This window comes from Salvelinus alpinus, chromosome 25 (genome assembly GCF_045679555.1).
Source record: "Salvelinus alpinus chromosome 25, SLU_Salpinus.1, whole genome shotgun sequence".
NCBI lineage: Eukaryota > Metazoa > Chordata > Actinopteri > Salmoniformes > Salmonidae > Salvelinus > Salvelinus alpinus.
In genome coordinates this window covers 1,321,729-1,341,365 of record NC_092110.1, presented here as the reverse complement: position 1 = coordinate 1,341,365, position 19,637 = coordinate 1,321,729, and the positions used below count along the sequence as shown (strand labels likewise).

General features: G+C 43.3%; 1 protein-coding gene across 1 annotated transcript in view; it reads left to right on the top strand.

The window, feature by feature from the left end:
• Positions 1 to 15,373, top strand: part of ism2a (isthmin 2a) — a 71,556-nt gene extending 56,183 nt beyond the window's left edge. The window contains exons 4-6 of the mRNA XM_071365121.1: positions 6,150 to 6,287; positions 6,902 to 6,970; positions 8,109 to 15,373. Of these exons, the coding sequence (XP_071221222.1) occupies positions 6,150 to 6,287; positions 6,902 to 6,970; positions 8,109 to 8,626 (725 nt within the window). The 3' untranslated portion in view covers positions 8,627 to 15,373. The remainder of the gene's footprint in view (positions 1 to 6,149; positions 6,288 to 6,901; positions 6,971 to 8,108) is intronic.
• Positions 15,374 to 19,637: the final 4,264 nt, after the last annotated feature.

The window sequence follows — 19,637 nt, the reverse complement described above, 5'->3', positions numbered from 1 at the left end:
GGTGTCGCCACCTCTTCCCCATTATCCCCTGTGTATTTATACCTGTGTTCTCTGTTTGTTTGTTGCCAGTTTGTCTGGTATGTTTTTCAAGTCAACCAGCGTGTTTTCCCGTACTCCTGCTTCTATTCTCTTTTTGCTATCTTGACCCTTGCCTGTCCTGTCTCTGAGCCCGCCTGCCTGACCACTCTGCCTGACCCCGACCATGAGCCTGCCTGCCGACCTGTTCCTCTGCCTCCCTCTGGATTACCGACCTCTGCCTGCCTTGACCTGTCTACTGCTTGCCTCTGTTGGAACATTAAACCTTGTTACTTCGACAGTCTGTATCTGGGTCTTACCAGTCTGCATCTGGGTCTCTGACAGTGGGGGTGCTTTGCTGGTGACACTGTCAGTGATTTATTTAGAATTCAAGGCACACTTAACCCACATGGCTACCGAAGCATTCTGAAGCAATACGCCATCCCATCTGGTTTGGGCTTAGTGGGACTATCATTTGTTTTTCAACAGGACAATGACCCAACACACCTCCAGGCTGTGTAAGGGCTATTTGACCAAGAAGGAGAGTGATGGAGTGCTGCATCAGATGACATGGCCTCCACAATCACCCGACCTCAACCCAATTGAGATGGTTTGGGTTGAGTTGGACCGCAAAGTGAAGGAAAAGCAGCCAACAAGTGCTCAGCATATGTGGGAACTCCTTCAAGACTGTCGGAAAAGCATTCCAGGTGAAGCTGGTTGAGAGAAGGCCAAGATTATACAAAACTGTCATCAAGGCAAAGGGTGGCTACTTTGAAGAATCTAAAATCTAAAATATACTTTGATTTGTTTAAACACTTTTTGGGTTACTACATGATTCCATATGTGTTATTTCATACTTTTGATGCCTTCACTATTATTCTACAATGTAGAAAATTGTCAAAATTTAAAAAAACTTGAATGAGTAGGTGTGTCCAAACTTTTGTCTGGTACTGTATATACACATATTAATAAAAAATTAATAATAATTTAAAAAAAGAAGATATTTTCCTTTATTACTTTCTAACCCTTCCACCCCTCCCCTAATTGGAGAAAAACTACTGAACAACAACGCTAAGGCGTCTACTTCCAGCTTATACATACTATATACATTTTACGGGCACAGTCTATTTTACAATAGTTATATTTTGTTTGTTTTTTCTCCTGTCCTTCCTCTAACCTCGACCTCTCGCATCTAATTCTTTCACAAAAGTTCTGAACCTATATACATTTTACGGACACATTATGTTTTACATTAGTTATCTTGTTGTTATTAGTTATTATTATTATTATTCCCAACCTATTATTATTATTCCCAACCTTCAGCTCCATTCAACCCCTCCCATCTATTCTTAACACCATCCATATTGGATTTCTATTTGCCATATATTTTTCAACTGGGCTGTGATGCTTCATAAAAGTTTTGAACCTTTCTATTCTCATCATTTCTACAGATTTTTGACAAAAGTATTATTATTTTATTGATCGATTGACTATAGCTGTGTTCGAATACGTCATATTTTGGCGAATTTAGTACAACATCCGGGAACTTTTGGCATACTAACTATATCCATACCATGACCAATAAGCATACGGTTAGTGCGGTCGGTGCGAGTATTCCAACACAGTTTATGACTTTTCAGGTCATCCAGTAGTGCTATCTGCAGAGTTAGCTCCAGGTAAATGTTGCAATTCTTCAGCCATTCCTGGACCTGTGACCAAAAACAAGCTACATATGGACAGTACCAAAACAGATGATCTAATTGTTTCTGTCTCTTCGCAGCAAAGTCTGCAGAGCTGGGAAGGTTGTATCCCCCATATATAATATTCTATTGGTTGCAAGAATTTTGTGTAATAATTTAGATTGAATAATTCCATGTTTTGAATCCGGCGTTGTTTTGCGTATCAGTTCATAAACCATGTGCCATGGAATCGGTACTTTGTAAAATAGTTGGGAAGAGATTTTCAATCTATACTGTGGGGAGAACAAGTATTTGATACACTGCCGATTTTGCAGGTTTTCCTACTTACAAAGCATGTAGAGGTCTGTAATTTTTATCATAGATACACTTCAACTGTGAGAGACGGAATCTAAAACAAAAATCCAGGAAATAACATTGTATGATTTTTAAGTAATTAATTTGCATTTTATTGCATGATATAAGTATTTGATACATCAGAAAAGCAGAACTTAATATTTGGTACAGAAACCTTTGTTTGCAATTACAGAGATCATACGTTTCCTGTAGTTCTTGACCAGGTTTGCACACACTGCAGCAGGGATTTTGGCCCACTCCTCCATAGGTCTGTGAGGTCTGTGAGAGCCGGAATTCTTACTGGTTGGTAGGTGATCAAATACTTATGTCATGCAATAAAATGCAAATTAATTACTTAAAAATCATACAATGTGATTTTCTGGATTTTTGTTTTAGATTCCGTCTCTCACAGTTGAAGTGTACCTATGATAAAAATTACAGACCTCTACATGCAAAATCGTCAGTGTATCAAATACTTGTTCTCCCCACTGTATGTCACAGCTGTCAATTTTTTGGTCCTTCAATTAAACTGGTATACTTATTTATTTATCACAATTTTCTTTAACCAATTATTGTCTTTAATGCAGGGCCGACAGACAAGTTCCCTACTTTTTCCCCTTCCACTTTCCTCTTACATTTTTACAATAATGCTGGAATTAGATGGTTGTAATTTTGGTTTCCATATATTTTTGTTAGCTGCATGTGTGACATAACTCCACCAGTCCTATTTATGATATAATTTACAAAGATTATACATTTTTTATATTTTTTATTTTTTTTATCTATTAGTATATTTGAGTTTAACCACAATATTAGTTGTATTATTTTTTCAGTTTTTTTTTCTGGTTGATTAAATATAAATTGCAACCAACCTATGGCTTATTTAAAAAATAGCAATATTTGGGAGATTATTTATTATAATCTGAATAAAGGGAAAAAGGCCATTCTTGAACATGGGGTGAGACATTCTTATTAATTTGCTAGGGAACCAGTTCGGATTTAAGTATAACTTTTGTATGACTGAAGCCTTTAGTGATGGGTTTAGTGCTTTAATATTTAATCATTTCTGTCCTCCAAATTCATATTCATTATCATTAGGAGACCTTATTTGTTTATAATTTGCACTGTACATTTAAGGAACCCATAATGTATGTTATGTGCTCAGTTTTGTCACACCCTTTAGTATACAAATCCATCTTGTGTGTTGAGCAGAGGATGCATAAAAGAAAGAGAGCAAGAAAGGGAGAGTTGGAGGTGGGGTTTATGAAGAGAAAGAGACATGGAGAGAGGGATGACAAGGAGGAAGAGGGAGAAGGAAACAGAATGAAAGAGGGAAGAACAAGACGGGAAGAGAGACAGCGTGTGTGCGTGTGTGCGTGTGTGTGTGTGTGTGTGTGCGTGTGTGTGTGTGTGTGTGTGTGTGTGTGTGTGTGTGTGTGTGTGTGTGTGTGTGTGTGTGTGTGTGTGTGTGTGTGTGTGTGTGTGTGTGTGTGTGTGTGGCTACAGAGACTACAGAGCATTCCAGGATTAGTGTTAGTGAGTGGAGGAGTGCAGCATGTCACCCACACCTCTGTGTTGTTTGACTTGGCCAGCCAACATGAGAAGGCTCCTGCAAGACACACACACACACACACACACACACACACACACACACACACACACACACACACACACACACACACACACACACACACACACTGTAGTCTGCCAACAGGGGAAGGCTCCATCTCATTCAACACCAGGCCCAGAGCTCACAATTAGCCCCAAACTACGGCAACTAGCCAAAAACATATTAACTGCCGGAGAGGCAGCAGGACGCTGGATGAACTAATCTCCTTTTCTTCTCTTCTCGTCTCTTCTCTTTTTTCTATGTTCTTCTCTCTCGCCTCCATCCCTTGATCACTTCGTTGAGTATGTTCCTTGCTGGCTCTGCTTTTGCACGACCTCTCCCTTTGTCCTACCTAGGATGTGTCCCTATGTCCATCTTCTTCCACTCGCCCTTTCTCTTAAATTTTCACCCTCTCCCTCTCTATTTCTTCATCTTTTCCATGAATCTCCCTCACTGTTTAGTCGCTCTCTTTCCTACGTCTCTCCATCTTTTCTTTCCTCCTCTCTTCCTCCATTCCTCCACTGAGTCTGTAATATTTTTAACATGGGGGAAAGAACTGATTGTTCATTAGAGAAACAGAAAACCTATTAGCTAGCCTAGTACAGGGCTAGCTATCCTGGGGCACTGTTTGTCTTGGCTTCGTTCACTCCGCTGTATGCTGCTGAATTTGCCATTGACATATTTATTCCAACCAAGAGAAACACACACACACACATACACAATGGCACATGCATGAGCACGCAAGCACACACACTTGCGGATACACACACATCCACACGCGCACACACACGCACTGGTACATAGACATGCTCACACGCTCACACACACACACACACACACACACACACACACACACACACACACACACACACACACACACACACACACACACACACACACACACACACACACACACACACACACACACACACACACACACACACACACACCCTAGCCTGCCAACTGGCCCCATATCCTGATCATTAGCGAGAATATACTTTCCTGAAAAATATGCAATATTAATTCACGCGTCATTAACTTCTGTGTGGAAACTGAGGGAGTAGGTAAACGTCTCTGGTGGTGGGATGGAGTCTCACTGAGACAGAGAGAAACAGATTCCAGATCAGTTTACAGCAGGTTGGTGTCTGTCTCTTTTAAGGAGATTCACTTTACCTGACAGGTCTTAGATCAGAATATAGCAGGTTGGTGTCTGTGTCTGTTAAGGATATTCACTTGTGCTTGACAGGTTCTACAGTAGTTCAGAATATAGCAGGTACAGTGTCTTGTTTTATTTTTGGCGATTGTGTCCTCAGCATACATAGACACACAGGCTTTACTCAGAGCCAGTGGAAGGTCATTAGTAAAGATTGAAAAAAGTATGTCTATAGCAGGTACGTTTTTCTCTGTTATAGACATCATACTGTGGAACTAGCTAAAGCAGGTACTGGATTAGTGTTTGTCCATCCTGGTCCTAGGGACCCTAGTTTTTCCCCCTAGCATTAATACACCTGATTCAAATAAGCAACTCATTATCAAGCATTTGATTAGAATAAGGTGTGTTAATGCTAGGGGGAAAAACTAGGGTCCCTAGGACCAGAACACCCACAAGCTACACCCCTAGTGAAGTTAATGGCAGCCACTAGCTACAGCCCTAGTGAAGTTAATGACAGCCACTAGCTACAGCCCTAGTGAAGTTAATGACAGCCACTAGCTACAGCCCTAGTGAAGTTAATGACAGCCACTAGCTACAGCCCTAGTGAAGTTAATGACAGCCACTAGCTACAGCCCTAGTGAAGTTAATGACAGCCACTAGCTACAGCCCTAGTGAAGTTCATGACAGCCACTAGCTACAGCCCTAGTGAAGTTAATGACAGCCACTAGCTACAGCCCTAATGAAGTTAATGACAGCCACTAGCTACAGCCCTAATGAAGTTAATGACAGCCACTAGCTACAGCCCTAATGAAGTCAATGACAGCCACTAGCTACAGCCCTAATGAAGTTAATGACAGCCACCAGCTACAGCCCTAATGAAGTTAATGACAGCCACTAGCTACAGCCCTAATGAAGTTAATGACAGCCACCAGCTACAGCCTCATGAGTAAGACTCTCACTCCTTTCTGAAGCCTCCTTAGCTTTTTGAAGTGTGTTCTTTTGGTCTGCTCCAAGACACGGTTGTTCCTGGTGTCTACTTTGTTCTATGTTGTTCCTGAGATGCTAAGATACTCAGTTGTTCCTGCCACAACCAGCACATTGAAGAAGGTTTATGTATGCATGTTAGAGCGGACAGATGAACACTCTACTGTAGCTCCAAACATTTTTGGTCGTTGCTGCTTTATTGCATAACGCTCTCACCAGCTGGGTGAGGAATTCACTAGGCTCACTTCAAAGACATACCGCACTCCTCTAATATAACCCTTTGGGTTTTTTTCCCGTCCCTCTTTCACCCCTTTCTCATCTCTCCATCTCCCCCTTTCTCATCCCTCCATCTCAGAATACGAGGAGGAGGAGTGGAGCGTCTGGTCTCCATGCAGCGTCACCTGTGGCCACGGCAACCAGAAGCGTATCCGTTCATGTGGTTACGCGTGCACGGCGACCGAGTCCCGGACCTGTGACCTGGACAGATGCCCAGGTGAGAGAGACACTTATGTAATGTCATCAGCAATGGCCATGTTTCGTGGCTGTGTGATGTCATCAGACCTTGCCTGTCTCTGGTTGGGTCGCAGTAGTTCCAAATAGCATCCTCTATGTGCCGCCTTTCCTTCATGATCACTGATTTCAAAGGACTTTATACGTGTTAAAGCAACAGGCTAAAATGTATCCAGCCTTTCACGTATTAGTGATCAGTTCTACAGTGATCGTACCATTAGGCTTTTCCTAATAGGTCTGCCTGATGCTTCTAGTACAGGGCTCTTTATATCAGTACAGTTGGGACTTGGACAAACGTGATGTTGATCCCTGTTACTGTGTTTAGTAGTGCGCTGCCTGTTCTGTTACCCTCCTGCAGAGTCCTGGTGTGTACAAAGCTCCATGTCTGTTTTAAAACGCTCAATGAAGGCTCCTACTGCTACCCTGGAAAGTGTGGGTGTGTGTGTGAGTGCGTGCGCGCGTGTGTGTGTTGGGCATAGACAGTCCCCCTAGTCTTATCAACAGCTACTCAGAAACAATTTTTTCCCTTTGCCTACAGTATGAGGCTATCCATTCAGCAGGTTTCCTAACCAGTGTCTGTGTCCTCTCTCTCTGTAGATGACCTGTTAGCAGTGACTGAGCTGATACCTCTGGAGACAACAAATGGCACTGACTCCCTCGACACAAGTATGTTTGTTGAAATGTGTATATGACAAGTTTGTGTGTTTGTGTGTGTGTGTGTGTGTGTGCGTGGCTGTGTATTAGCTGGTTGTCCCTTTTTCTGTAGCCAACGGCCCGTTCTAGTATTTGGGGGGGCCTTTAATGGTCTGTTCCGTTTAGGGGGGTTTAAACTGCTCTACTGGGGCTCCAATCATAGAGAGTCTGCAGGAGTCCGGTTGGGTTAGTCAGAATTTTGCTCCACCGAGATTGTTACAAAGCCCATGAAAAACCCATCTGTTCCTCCAAGAAATGTTTGAATTACTTTTTTGTTTGTCTTTTATTGCTCTCCCTACGTCTGGCACAGGCCAGTGAAAAGGGATAGCTCTTTTCACTCTGGGCAAAAATAACAAAGAATGCGCAACAAAAACATAACAAGATAAAGTGTCAGAAGTTTTTTTTTTGCTCTTTCCCCAATCCACTACGGAACATAAATGTTTATAATGAATAGGTTCCAATTTGACCGCAGCCTCCAACATTCTATTCTCTTTGTTTTTTAACCCGCTCTCGTTCGCTCTCCATGGTCTTTGAGAGCTTTGCAGCCCCCCCGGTTCAAAGTAATGGGTTTTAAAGCGCTGAAATCACTCCTCTATGCTTGGAAAGTCTCTCTGGTTTCCTCAGGGTTACCAATGCTGTCTTACCTTATAATCCTCCCCGAAAGTCATCTTTTTATCACAGCCAAAACCTGAGCTGTTGAAAGAGAGCCGTTGATTACCTTTGATTAGTATGCATTGTAGTATTTCATCGGTACTATATATACTGCATATATTCTATGTGCTGGAAAATGTACTTAATATGGTCCGAATCCATTTTTTATTTATATACGCATTGAAAATGTGATGTTTCACACAAATCATGCATAGATGTCAATGGGTGATTTGTGCGAAAGTTCATGCTTTGTCTGTGCCTCAAGCTACGATTCAACTCTATACGTGTGCATCACTTATAGTAGCAGGTGCTTACAGTGTATGTTTCTGTGCTTATTGATAGTTAATTGATCGCTGCTGATCATTGATTGATCCTTGTCGATGGCCTATTGACTGTTGTGGTATTGATTGATAGTTTATTCATCGTCTGTTGACTCCTGTATGATTTCTCTCTTCCCCAGACGTGGACAGCTGTGACAAGTGGCTGAGCTGTAAGAACGACTTCCTCCAGAAGTACCTCCACCAGGTGCTGACCGAACTACCCAGCTGCCCCTGCTCCTACCCGTCCGAGGCCGTCTACAGCGCCGTCAACATCTTCGACAAGACGCTGCGTAAGACCTACCGCTGGCGCGACGCCTCCGGCCCCAAAGAACGCCTGGACATCTACAAGCCGTCCGCTCGCTTCTGCACACGCTCCATGCTCTCCTTCGACAGCACCACGCTGGCCGCGCAGCACTGTTGCTACGACGACCACGTGAAGCTGATCACGCGGGGGAAAGGGGCGGGCGCGCCAAACCTCATCAGTACGGAGTTCTCGCCGGAGCTGCATTACAAAGTGGACGTGCTGCCCTGGATCCTGTGTAAAGGGGACTGGAGCCGCTTCCACTCGGTGAGGCCACCCAACAACGGGCTCCAGTGTGCCCACAACCCCACAGAGGACGTGTACCAGGCTGAGCTAGAGGAGGCTCGTGAGTACTGAGGGAGGAGAGGGGGAGGAGTACTGAGATCCTGCGTGGGGAGAGAGACACATGGTTCCAATGGCTCTATTGGATTCGGGCATGGGCCACATACTGAATATATTGTGTAAACTATCAGTTGCTTTGGATGAAAGGAGACCTGGATATTCCCTCCCTCTTATTCAGTGTTTGGTCACATTGCGGCACAGAGTTTAGTGAATACCGAAATTTTACATTTTTCTAGTCAGGCAACCCGGCAGCCACCCATCCAAAATGGAGTCAAGTTGAATACTCTTATCTGGTGTGCGTGGGAAAACTCTATGAGCGTCACGTCTTAATGGCGCATTGTTATGACATCATCACCATCAAGCATTCCCTCATTGGATGACTCATCAGAATCCACCTGCCAATTGGAATATGCTTTCCCATGGATGACTTACTGTGGTGTTACGGGAAGAGAAAAAACAACTATTTTCTAACTGGTAATTTATTGCTTGTGAAAGTCCAGATTTTGGAGAGCGTTTTTTTGGGCTACACTCAAAAAACAAGAAAAAAAAACACTGGTTTGGGAAATTTTAAAGAGGGAGAGACTGCAATGAGATTGTCCTAGTTCTCTCTGACACCCCTCAACCCACCACCCCATAGACTCACATGTGCTGCTGCTATTGAGAAAAGGGATGGGGGGATGGGTACAGGGGGATGGGATGGCTCAGTGGTTGCCATGGGCTGCTCCAGAACCCCTGAGGGAACATGGAGGAACATGGATAGTGTATTTATTGGACTCATATTGGGCCTGTATTGTATTTACTCAAATACTCGGATGTCTCATGAAAGGAATTCCTGTCAAGCTGCTAAAATGGGGATGAATTCAACACAGAATGTTAGTTGTTGTTTGTCTTAGACTTGAAGCTCTCTCTCACAATCTCTGTCTTCTTTCTATCCACCTCTCTCTCTCTCCATCCCTTCTCTCTCTCTATCTCTCTCTATTTCTCTCCCCAACGCTCTCTCTCTCTCCTGGCCCAACTCCAGTCGGGGGGGAAAAAAACAGACTGATCAAGCACAGCCCCAAGATGCATTGTGCTTTTCTTACTTTCTTATTTCATGTCAAGCCACATATTTCTTTGGAGATGTTGACCCCTAGAACTCTATTGTGTCATTCATCCAGTCATATCCAGTATCAGAGGACCAGATACTCATCCTCCTGAGCCATTTGGCCGTAATGCTCCGTCAGATAAAGTTGCACTGGGTCATGGTTAGCTAATCCCGGGGGAAACATAAAAATACATTGTTGAAACCTTGAAGGTCGCTCTCGCTCTCTTTCTCTCTCTCATCGACAGACACGCCGCTTGTTTTCCATCCTAAGGATTGCTCCATCGTTTAATCTGATCCATAATTGAACCGTATGGAGATGTTTTCCTTTTACCGCCTGTTAACAAGTCACGGTGTTGCATTCCTCGCAACCCGAGACACTCGTAGATGTGCCGGCGGAGAGGGAGAGAGGAAAAGACTTGGTAGGGGAGCTTGAAAGGAGAGAGATACTTGGACTCTCTAGGGGTGAGGGGGAGGATGGAGTGAGGCTGGAGGTAGAAGTGAAGGTGCAGGAGAGGGGTGTCTGGGCTCAGTTGATGCATGGAGGTCCTTTCTCCAGAGAGGAGTGGGAGTTGAGCAGAGAGACATAACTGTAAACAGTGGAACCCTTTGAAGAGCTCTCCCCTTCACTGGTGTCCAAGACCTGCTGCCTCTCCACCCTGTCTTGTTGCCCGGTGTTGTTTTAAGGTCTTAATCCTGGTTATCAGACTGAGTGCCATTGAGAGATGTTGAGGCTGAACACATCCTGAAAGAATAGTGTTGATGGACAGCGCTCCAGCTCCACACTGCAATGACAACAGTAGAAACAACACACAACCTTTGGTGTTACACACTCAGTCACTCTCTCTCTTATTTTTACATTTGAGTAATTTAGCAGATGCTCTTATCCAGAGCAACTTACAATACAATCTTTATACTTTTTCATACTGGTCCCCCATGGGACATGAATCCACAACCCTGGCATTGCAAGAGCTATGCTCTACCAACTGAGCCACTCGGGACTTATCCTCTCCTTCCCTTTTTTTATACTTAATTGCAGCCAGGTCACCCGTGATACAAGTCAATGTTCGATGTCGGGAAATGTGTAAACCGGCCACTAGGAGCAATAGTGAGCACTGTTACCTTCAAGTAGGTTTTGGTTTTTGCTGTGGTGTTGTGGACGGGGATTGGGTGTAATCATCTGCCTCTGATTTCAAAGGTTGCAAGTTCAAAACCAGCAATGGAAAGTATTTTTGTTTTAAAGGGTATTCCAAACCTTCAACCTTACCTTAACCATTCAGAGTTACTGCCTAACCTAAGAATTTGGAGTTAATGCCTAAGCTTAACCGCTAAGCTTAAAAATGTGGAGTTAATGACTAAACTTAACCTTAAACACATTTGACATTTGGAACAACTTCTAAATTTGACGTTTAAGAAACATGGATGAAAGTCTAGTTCTGACGTGAGACTGTGGGAGCTGGTAGCTTGCTCCTTTTCTCCTTCCCTCCCTGTCTCTCTCCCTCGCCCTCATCCATGCCCATTCATAGCTGGCTCAAGTTGGCATAGGGGAATTCTCTGTAGGTTGTCATCAGGCCATCACTAAAGACAAACACAGACACACACACACAGAGTCAGGCAGCCCTCCAGTATTCCCTCAACATCCTGCACTCTGCCATATCGAAGCCAGTTAAGCGAATAGCGTTTAGAAACTTCACAGAGATCCCAATTCATCAAGATGCCAATCACAATAAGAACACAGAGGGCTGTAGTAGTTGGACTCAGACACACTGACGAACATAATATGAGAAGAGCGTTACAGCCTCTGGTATGAACACCGTTTTTTTCCCTCAAATTCTCTCAGATGAAACAGCAGTATGACATGCGTTCTCCTTCATCTGTTGAGACACGGTGCTGGTAACATTTGTCCACATTCTCTGATCAAAGCCTTGCCATTTTTCACCCTTTTTTCCCCTTAACCCCCCCTTCGGAGGACACAAATATATTTTTGTTTTTTTTTACAGCATTTTTGCTACTTATACATACATTGTACATATAGATTTTACATACATGGTACTTTTATATATAGCAATCACATAACAATAATACATTACCGAACATGAGCTCTTTAATCCCACCCCTCGGCCACTCTCAGCCCATCCCACCTATCACCGCAGACCACCCTCGTTTGGTTTTCATGTGCCATAGATTTTTTCAATTGTGCCGTGTTGTTTTACATGGATTGTGAACATTTTAATCACATAGTATCCAAAGCCTTGTCATTGAATGTGATGTGTTCCTATGGACTCAAACTGCCTCGACCATCACATTGTTGCTTCATATCACTACCAAACACACAGTCAAGTGAACACAGACAAAGTAATGCTGGTGATTCATATGAGGAGTGTACGTTGGGATATGACCAGTTAACCATCCACAGTCCCTGGAAGATATCCATTACTTCATGCCAGACACAGTCAGAATGGACTCAATTAAAGAGGGAATTTGTCCCAAATGGCAGCCTATTGCCTATATAGTGCACTGTTTTGGACCAGAGCCCTATGGGCAGGGCCCTGGTCAAAAGTAGTGCGTTATAAAGGGAATAGGGTACTATTTGGGACGAAGTCCCTCTTTAATTGAGTCCATTCTGACTGTGTTTGGCATGGAGTAATGGATACCTTCACACTACACTGGGTTCATCTTCCATTGGGCCCAGCTGTGAAAACCCCCTGAATCCTCATGGCATTAACAGCTCAGACTCACACTGCTGCATGGCTCTCCAGCCTGCCTGCTGCAGCCTCAGGTTTCACCATCACATTACACTACACTACACTACACCCACTACACCCAGTGGAGGCTGCTGAGGGGAGGACGACTCATAGGTATAATGGTTTTCATGTGTTTGGTACCATTCCATTCACTCTATTCCAGCCATTACACTCCATTCCAGCCATTATTATGAGCTGTCCTCCCCTCAGCAGCCTCCACTGACCCTCACAGCATATCTCTCTGTCCTAGGAATGTACTCCGTGTTGTGTGTATGCACGTGCAACCTATATCTATCATGAGGTTGCTACAACCTAGTCTACGAATGAAAGTTTATAACAGATCGAGAGACAAATTGGAGGAATCAAGGTTACAGACAGTGACACATTCAATACCGCTTTGCACATTCTTGCCTGAATATAGCTGATCTAGGGTGTAATCATTAGTCCAAACAGCTGCAAACGAGAGTTTCTATTGGACAAATTCAGGTAGGTTTATTCTCCGTTTCGTTCCCTTTTATTTCCGTTTAAGAAACGTTTTTCAACAGAATCGGCGGAATGAATACACCCCTGATCACCCGCACACACAGTTCACTTTCATAGCAGCCACATACAAACAGAATCATCACTTTGCTCATTGTATAATTCCTTCTCGCATCTCGTGCTATCCTCCCCTCACCTTTTCCCTTTCAGTGCACAACAGCTGTCTGTGGCCATGCAAAAATAAACTTTCCAAGCCAAACCTTCATACCATAATCGCTAACCACTACACACAGCCTACATCGTTGTCACCATATTAGCTAACGTCATAGTCAACATAGCTACTAGAACTAACGCGTTAGTAAACCCGCTACAATCACGCAGTACAGTGTACAGCAAGCAGTTTAGCAGTTACACCGGCGGGCCTCGTGGCAATAAATTAATTCAACCGCTTACCTTGACTTGGAAGAGTTCCAGTGTTGGATAGCCTTAGCCAGATAGCTAACATAAATAGCATGCTTCTGTTTGTGCCGGGTGTTTGAGTAGGCTAAATTAGCTAACTGAATTAGCTAGCTAAGTGAATGAAAGTAAAAAGAAAAAAAAGAAATAGAGCTAGCTCTCGCTCTCGCTCTCTCTGCTGCTTCTCCTTAATTTTTGCACTCAACAAAAAAGGCAGTGAATGATTTCTTAAAGATCGCTTTAATCCATTGTTCTAGGTTTTTTATTGAAGTCAATGTACCTAGAGGAGGACGGAAACTAGCTGTCCTCCGGCTACACCATGGTGCTACCCCAGAGAGTGCTGTTGAGGCTACTGTAGACCTTCATTGCAAAACAGTGTGTTTTAATCAGTTAATTGGTGACATGTGAATATATTTAGAAAAGTATCATCTTAAAAGGATAACCTTTATAATGTTTCACTATTTTTCATGAAATTACTGAGTAGGATGATCCTCCCCTCCTCTGAGGAGGAGCCTCCACTGCTGTAGATCTGTGTATGTGTGTTCTGTAGGAGTGCTGAGTAAAGTATGGCTACAGAGGAAAAGGGAGAGAAGGAGAGAGACGAGTAAAAAGAGAGAGGGATGGAAGGAAGGCTGGCTATCAGAACTGTTTCTTAGAAAGTATTGACATTGGCCTGATTCTCAAAGTTATATTGTTTTGAAAGCAAGCCAGGGCCACCTCTCCCTCTTGCCCTCTCTCTTTCTCTGTACAGTATCAAACTGACTATTTTCCAATGGCCACTGTTAAATCCACAGTATGAATTGCTTGACTCTTTTCCATGTACCTTACAGATACCTTACAGATTCTGTCTCATTGTTGGACCTTTTACATATTTAGCAAAGGGAAATGTTAAGGTGATAGAGCTTGTGAGAAGGGAATAAAGTGCAACGATTATACAATGATTGTGTTTACTTTTCTTACAAACCAATGGGGTGATGATGATGCAAAACCATCTGTTTTAAAGTTCATGGGTTTATGGGAGAAATGTTCCTAGTACACTGCAGTTGGCAACATGTTTCATTGTGCTATTTATCATTGGCCAACTTCAATGCTGTTTCTCAATTTGAAACATTCTTTGTTGTTTTTGTCATGGAAAAATACTTTAGTCTTTTTGGAGCTGTCTCGTCTTGGGCTTACATTTGAAAGTTTACGTTGCAAACCTTTTTTATCAGGAATATTTTCTTTTGAAAAGATAAGGTATCATTTTTGTGAACATGTTTTTTTTTTAAGAAAGGCACTTTATTTAAAAGCATAAGTAAATAATATACATGTATATACAAACTCATAATGAAATATATACTGTATGTAATACACAGTGCAGTGTACCAACATCTTTGTAAACCGTTTAGTTTTTATAGCTAATTGTAAAGGGTATGTACTTTTTTCAGCATATGCCATGTTTTTTTATCTCGGTCTTAGATCCATTTTTTGTACAGTATTTATTGAAATTAATCGTATGAAGATGCACAATTGAGAGCATCTTCAATGTGGTCTCTGTTACATGAAAAGGGAATGGGAATGTGTTCACTCTATACCAGTGTTTCTCCCATTGATATAGAACATTGATACACCACTAGTATGTGGACTGTTACTGTTTCTAACCAGTTCCTCAGATGGTTAGCTAACAACGATTTAATCAGTTCTCAATTGCTAGTGTTGGGCCTAGATTCGCTAGATCCGTGTTAGCGCTCTTTACATTTAAAGGTCATTTCTATTGAGATGCCATCTGCAGCGTTTACCTTGATGCGATCTCCACTTACTCGGTAACATTGCCTTTAATAATTGCGTTGAATCATATTGAATCCCAGCCGTAATCTGAGAGATCGTATAAAAGGTTGAGAAACACGGCTCTCTAACACCACACCACACCGTGTAACCCTCAATCAATCAACTGCTCCACATTCTTCTCTGTGACTTATAAATGTGCTGTGACAAAATATAATAAATGTAACTTTGCCACAAGTTGCTAGTCCCACTGGTGTTTATGTTCAGGCTTACAGGTTGTATATCATTAGGGTATAGAAATTAAAGAAGATCATTTGGCATTCATGTTTACTATGAATGAGAGAGAGTGTGAGCGAGAGACTGAGTGAAGGGTAAACAAGAAAGCGAGAGATGAATGTAGAAGGAGAGAAAGAAAGCAACTTTGAATTCGAGAGAGAGAAATTGAGCTAAGACAGAGAAAACTTTAATCAAGCTAAGAGAGAGATTTGAATAGAGCAGAGAAAGTGAGTGTAGCACACCAGAGTCTTGTAAGCTTATCACAGAATAGCTATCTGGCTGTGTAACTGCCATCTGGAGCTGTAATAATCTAATTGCCTCCACATTAGGTATTGCTAGGATGCCTGCCCCAGGAGGAGGGCTGACGCTACACCAGCCAAGTCAGGTGCTGTCCTGGGCCCCGATCACTCCCCTAAATAATACCCCACCTCACCCCTCCCATCCTCCACCCCAGAACCACCCCTCACTCTCTGCTCCCATATCACCCCAGGTTCTTTCTCCATGAGGCACCCCAAAGCCCTCCCTCTCCCTTAATAATGAGGGAGAAACACTCCATCCCGGAGTCGCCTCTTCACTGTTCACGCTGAGAGGTGTGTTTAGCGGGTACTATTTAATGAAGCTGCCAGTTGAGGACTTGTCAGGTGTCTGTTTCTCAAACTAATGTACTTGTCCTCTTGCTCAGTTGTGCAACGGGTTCTCCCACTCCTCTTTCTATTCTGGTTAGAGCCAGTTTGCGCTATTCTGTGAAGGGAGTAGTACACAGCATTGTACGAGATCTTCAGTTTCTTGGCAATTTCTCGTACGGAATAGCCTTCATTTCTCAGAACAAGAATAGACTGACGAGTTTCAGAAGAAAAGTCTTTGTTTCTGGCCATTTTGAGCCTGTAATCAAACCCACAAATACTGATGCTCCAGATACTCAACTAGTCTAAAGAAGGCCAGTTTTATTGCTTCTTTAATCTAATCAAATTCAAATCAAATGTATTTATATAGCCTTACATCAGCTGATATATCAAAGTGCTGTACAGAAACCCAGCCTAAAACCCCAAACAGCAAGCAATGCAGGTGTAGAAGCACGGTGGTTAGGAAAAACTCCCTAGAAAGGCCAAAACCTAGGAAGAAACCTAGAGAAGAACCAGGCTATGAGGGGTGGCCAGTCCTCTTCTGGCTGTGCCGGGTGGAGATTGTAACAGAACATGGCCAAGATGTTCAAATGTTCATAAATGACCAGCATGGTCAAATAATAATAATCACAGTAGTTGTCGAGGGTGCAGCAAGTCAGCACCTCAGGAGTAAATGTTGAGAATATCTCTACCGCTCCTGCTGTCTCTAGAGAGTTGAAAAAAGCAGGTCTGGGACAGGTAGCACATCCGGTGAACAGATCAGGTTACCATAGCCGCAGGCAGAACAGTTGAAACTGGAGCAGCAGCACGGCCAGGTGGACTGGGGACAGCAAGGAGTCGTCATGCCAGGTAGTCCTGAGGCATGGTCCTAGGGCTCAGGTCCTCTAAGAGAGAGAAAGAAAGAAAGAAAGAGAGAAAGAGAGAATTAGAGAGAGCATACTTAAATTCACACAGCACACCGGATAAGACAGGAGAAATACTCCAGATATAACAGACTGACCCTAGCCCCCCGACACAAACTACTGCAGCATAAATACTGGAGGCTGAGACAGGAGGCGTCAGGAGACACTGTGGCCCCATCCGATGATACCCCCGGACAGGGCCAAACAGGCAGGATATAACCCCACCCACTTTGCCAAAGCACAGCCCCCCCACCACTAGAGGGATATCTTCAACCACCAACTTACCATACTGAGACAAGGCTGAGTATAGCCCACACAGATCTCCGCCACGGCACAACCCAAGGGGGGGCGCCAACCCAGACAGGAAGACCACGTCAGCAACTCAACCCACTCAAGTGACGCACCTCTCCTATGTACGGCATGGAAGAGCACCAGTAAGCCAGTGACTCAGCCCCTGGAATAGGGTTAGAGGCAGAGAATCCCAGTGGAGAGAGGGGAACCGGGCGATTCGTTGCTCCAGAGCATTTCCGTTCACCTTCACACTCCGGTGCCAGACTACACTCAATCATATGACCTACTGAAGAGATGAGTCTTCAGTAAAGACTTAAAGGTTGAGACCGAGTCTGCGTCTCTCACATGGGTAGAAAGAAGATTCCATCAAAATGGAGCTCTATAGGAGAAAGCCCTGCCTCCAGCTGACAATTAGGAGGCCTGCGTCTTGTGACCGTAGCGTACGTGTAGGCATGTACGGCAGGACCAAATCGGAAAGATAGGTAGGAGCAAGGCCATGTAATGCTTTGTAGGTTAGCAGTAAAACCTTGAAATCAGCCCTTGCCTTAACAGGAAGCCAGTGTAGGGAGGCTAGCACTGGAGTAATATGATCAAATTTTTTGGTTCTAGTCAGGATTCTAGCAGCCGTATTTAGCACTAACTGAAGTTTATTTAGTGATTTATCCGGGTAGCCGGAAAGTAGAGCATTGCAGTAGTCTAACCTAGAAGTAACAAAAGCATGGATACATTTTTCTGCATAATTTTTGGACAGAACGTTTCTGATTTTTGCAATGTTACGTAGATGGAAAAAAGCTGTCCTTGAAACAGTCTTGATATGTTCGTCAAAAGAGGGATCAGTGTCCAGAGTAACGCCGAGGTCCTTCACAGTTTTATTTGAGACGACTGTACAACCATCAAGATTAATTGTCAGATTCAACAGAAGATCTCTTTGTTTCTTGGGACCTAGAACAAGCATCTCTGTTTTGTCCGAGGTTAAAAGTAGAACGTTTGCAGCCAACCACTTCCTTATGTCTGAAACAAAGGCTTCTAGCGAGGGCAATTTTGGGGCTTCACCATGTTTGTACAGCTGTGTGTCATCCGCATAGCAGTGAAAGTTAACATTATGTTTTCGAATGACATCCCCAAGAGGTAAAATATATAGTGAAAACAATAGTGGTCCTAAAACGGAACCTTGAGGAACACCAAAATGTACAGTTGATTTGTCAGAGGACAAATCATTGGGTTTCCAATCTCTCCAAAACAATGTGGTGATCGATGGTATCAAAAGCAGCACTAAGATCTAGGAGCACGAGGACAGATGCAGAGCCTCGGTCTGACGCCATTAAGAGGTAATTTACCACCTTCACAAGTGCAGTCTCAGTGCTATGATGGGGTCTAAAACCAGACTGAAGCATTTCGTATACATTGTTTGTCTTCAGGAAGGCAGTGAGTTGCCGCGTAACAGCTTTTTCTAACATTTTAGAGAGGAATGGAAGATTCGATATAGGCCGATAGTTTTTTATATTTTCTGGGTCAAGGTTTGACTTTTTCAAGAGAGGCTTTATTACTTCCACTTTTAGTGAGTTTGGTATACAATAGGTGGATAGAGAGTGGTTTATTATGTTCAACATAGGAGTGCCAAGCACAGGAAGCAGCTCTTTCAGTAGTTTAGTTGGAATAGGGTCCAGTATGCAGCTTGAAGGTTTAGAGGCCATGATTATTTGCATCATTGTGTCAAGAGATATAGTACTAAAACACTTGAGTGTCTCCCTTGATCCTAGGTCCTGGCAGAGTTGTGCAGACTCAGGACAACTGAGCTTTGGAGGAATAAACAGATTTAAAGAGGAGTCCGTAATTTGCTTTCTAATGATCATGATCTCTTCCTCAAAGAAGTTCATGAATTTATTACTGCTGAAGTGAAAGCCATCCTCTCTTGGGGAATGCTGCTTTTTAGTTAGCTTTGCGACAGAATCAAAAACAAATTTCGGATTGTTCTTATTTTTCTCAATTAAGTTGGAAAAATAGGACGATCGAGCAGCAGTGAGGGCTCTTCGATACTGCACGGTACTGTCTTTCCAAGCTCGTCGGAAGACTTACAGTTTGGTGTGGCGCCATTTCCGTTCCAATTTTCTGGAAGCTTGCTTCAGAGCTCGGGTATTTTCTGTATACCAGGGAGCTAGTTTCTTATGACAAATGTTTTTAGGGGTGCAACTGCATCTAGGGTATTGCGCAAGGTTAAATTGAGTTCCTCAGTTAGGTGGTTAACTGATTTTGGTCCTCTGACGTCCTTGGGTAGGCAGAGGGAGTCTGGAAGGGCATCAAGGAATCTTTGTGTTGTCTGAGAATTTATAGCCAGACTTTTGATGCTCCTTGGTTGCGGTCTGAGCAGATTATATGTTGCGATTGCAAACGTAATAAAATGGTGGTCCG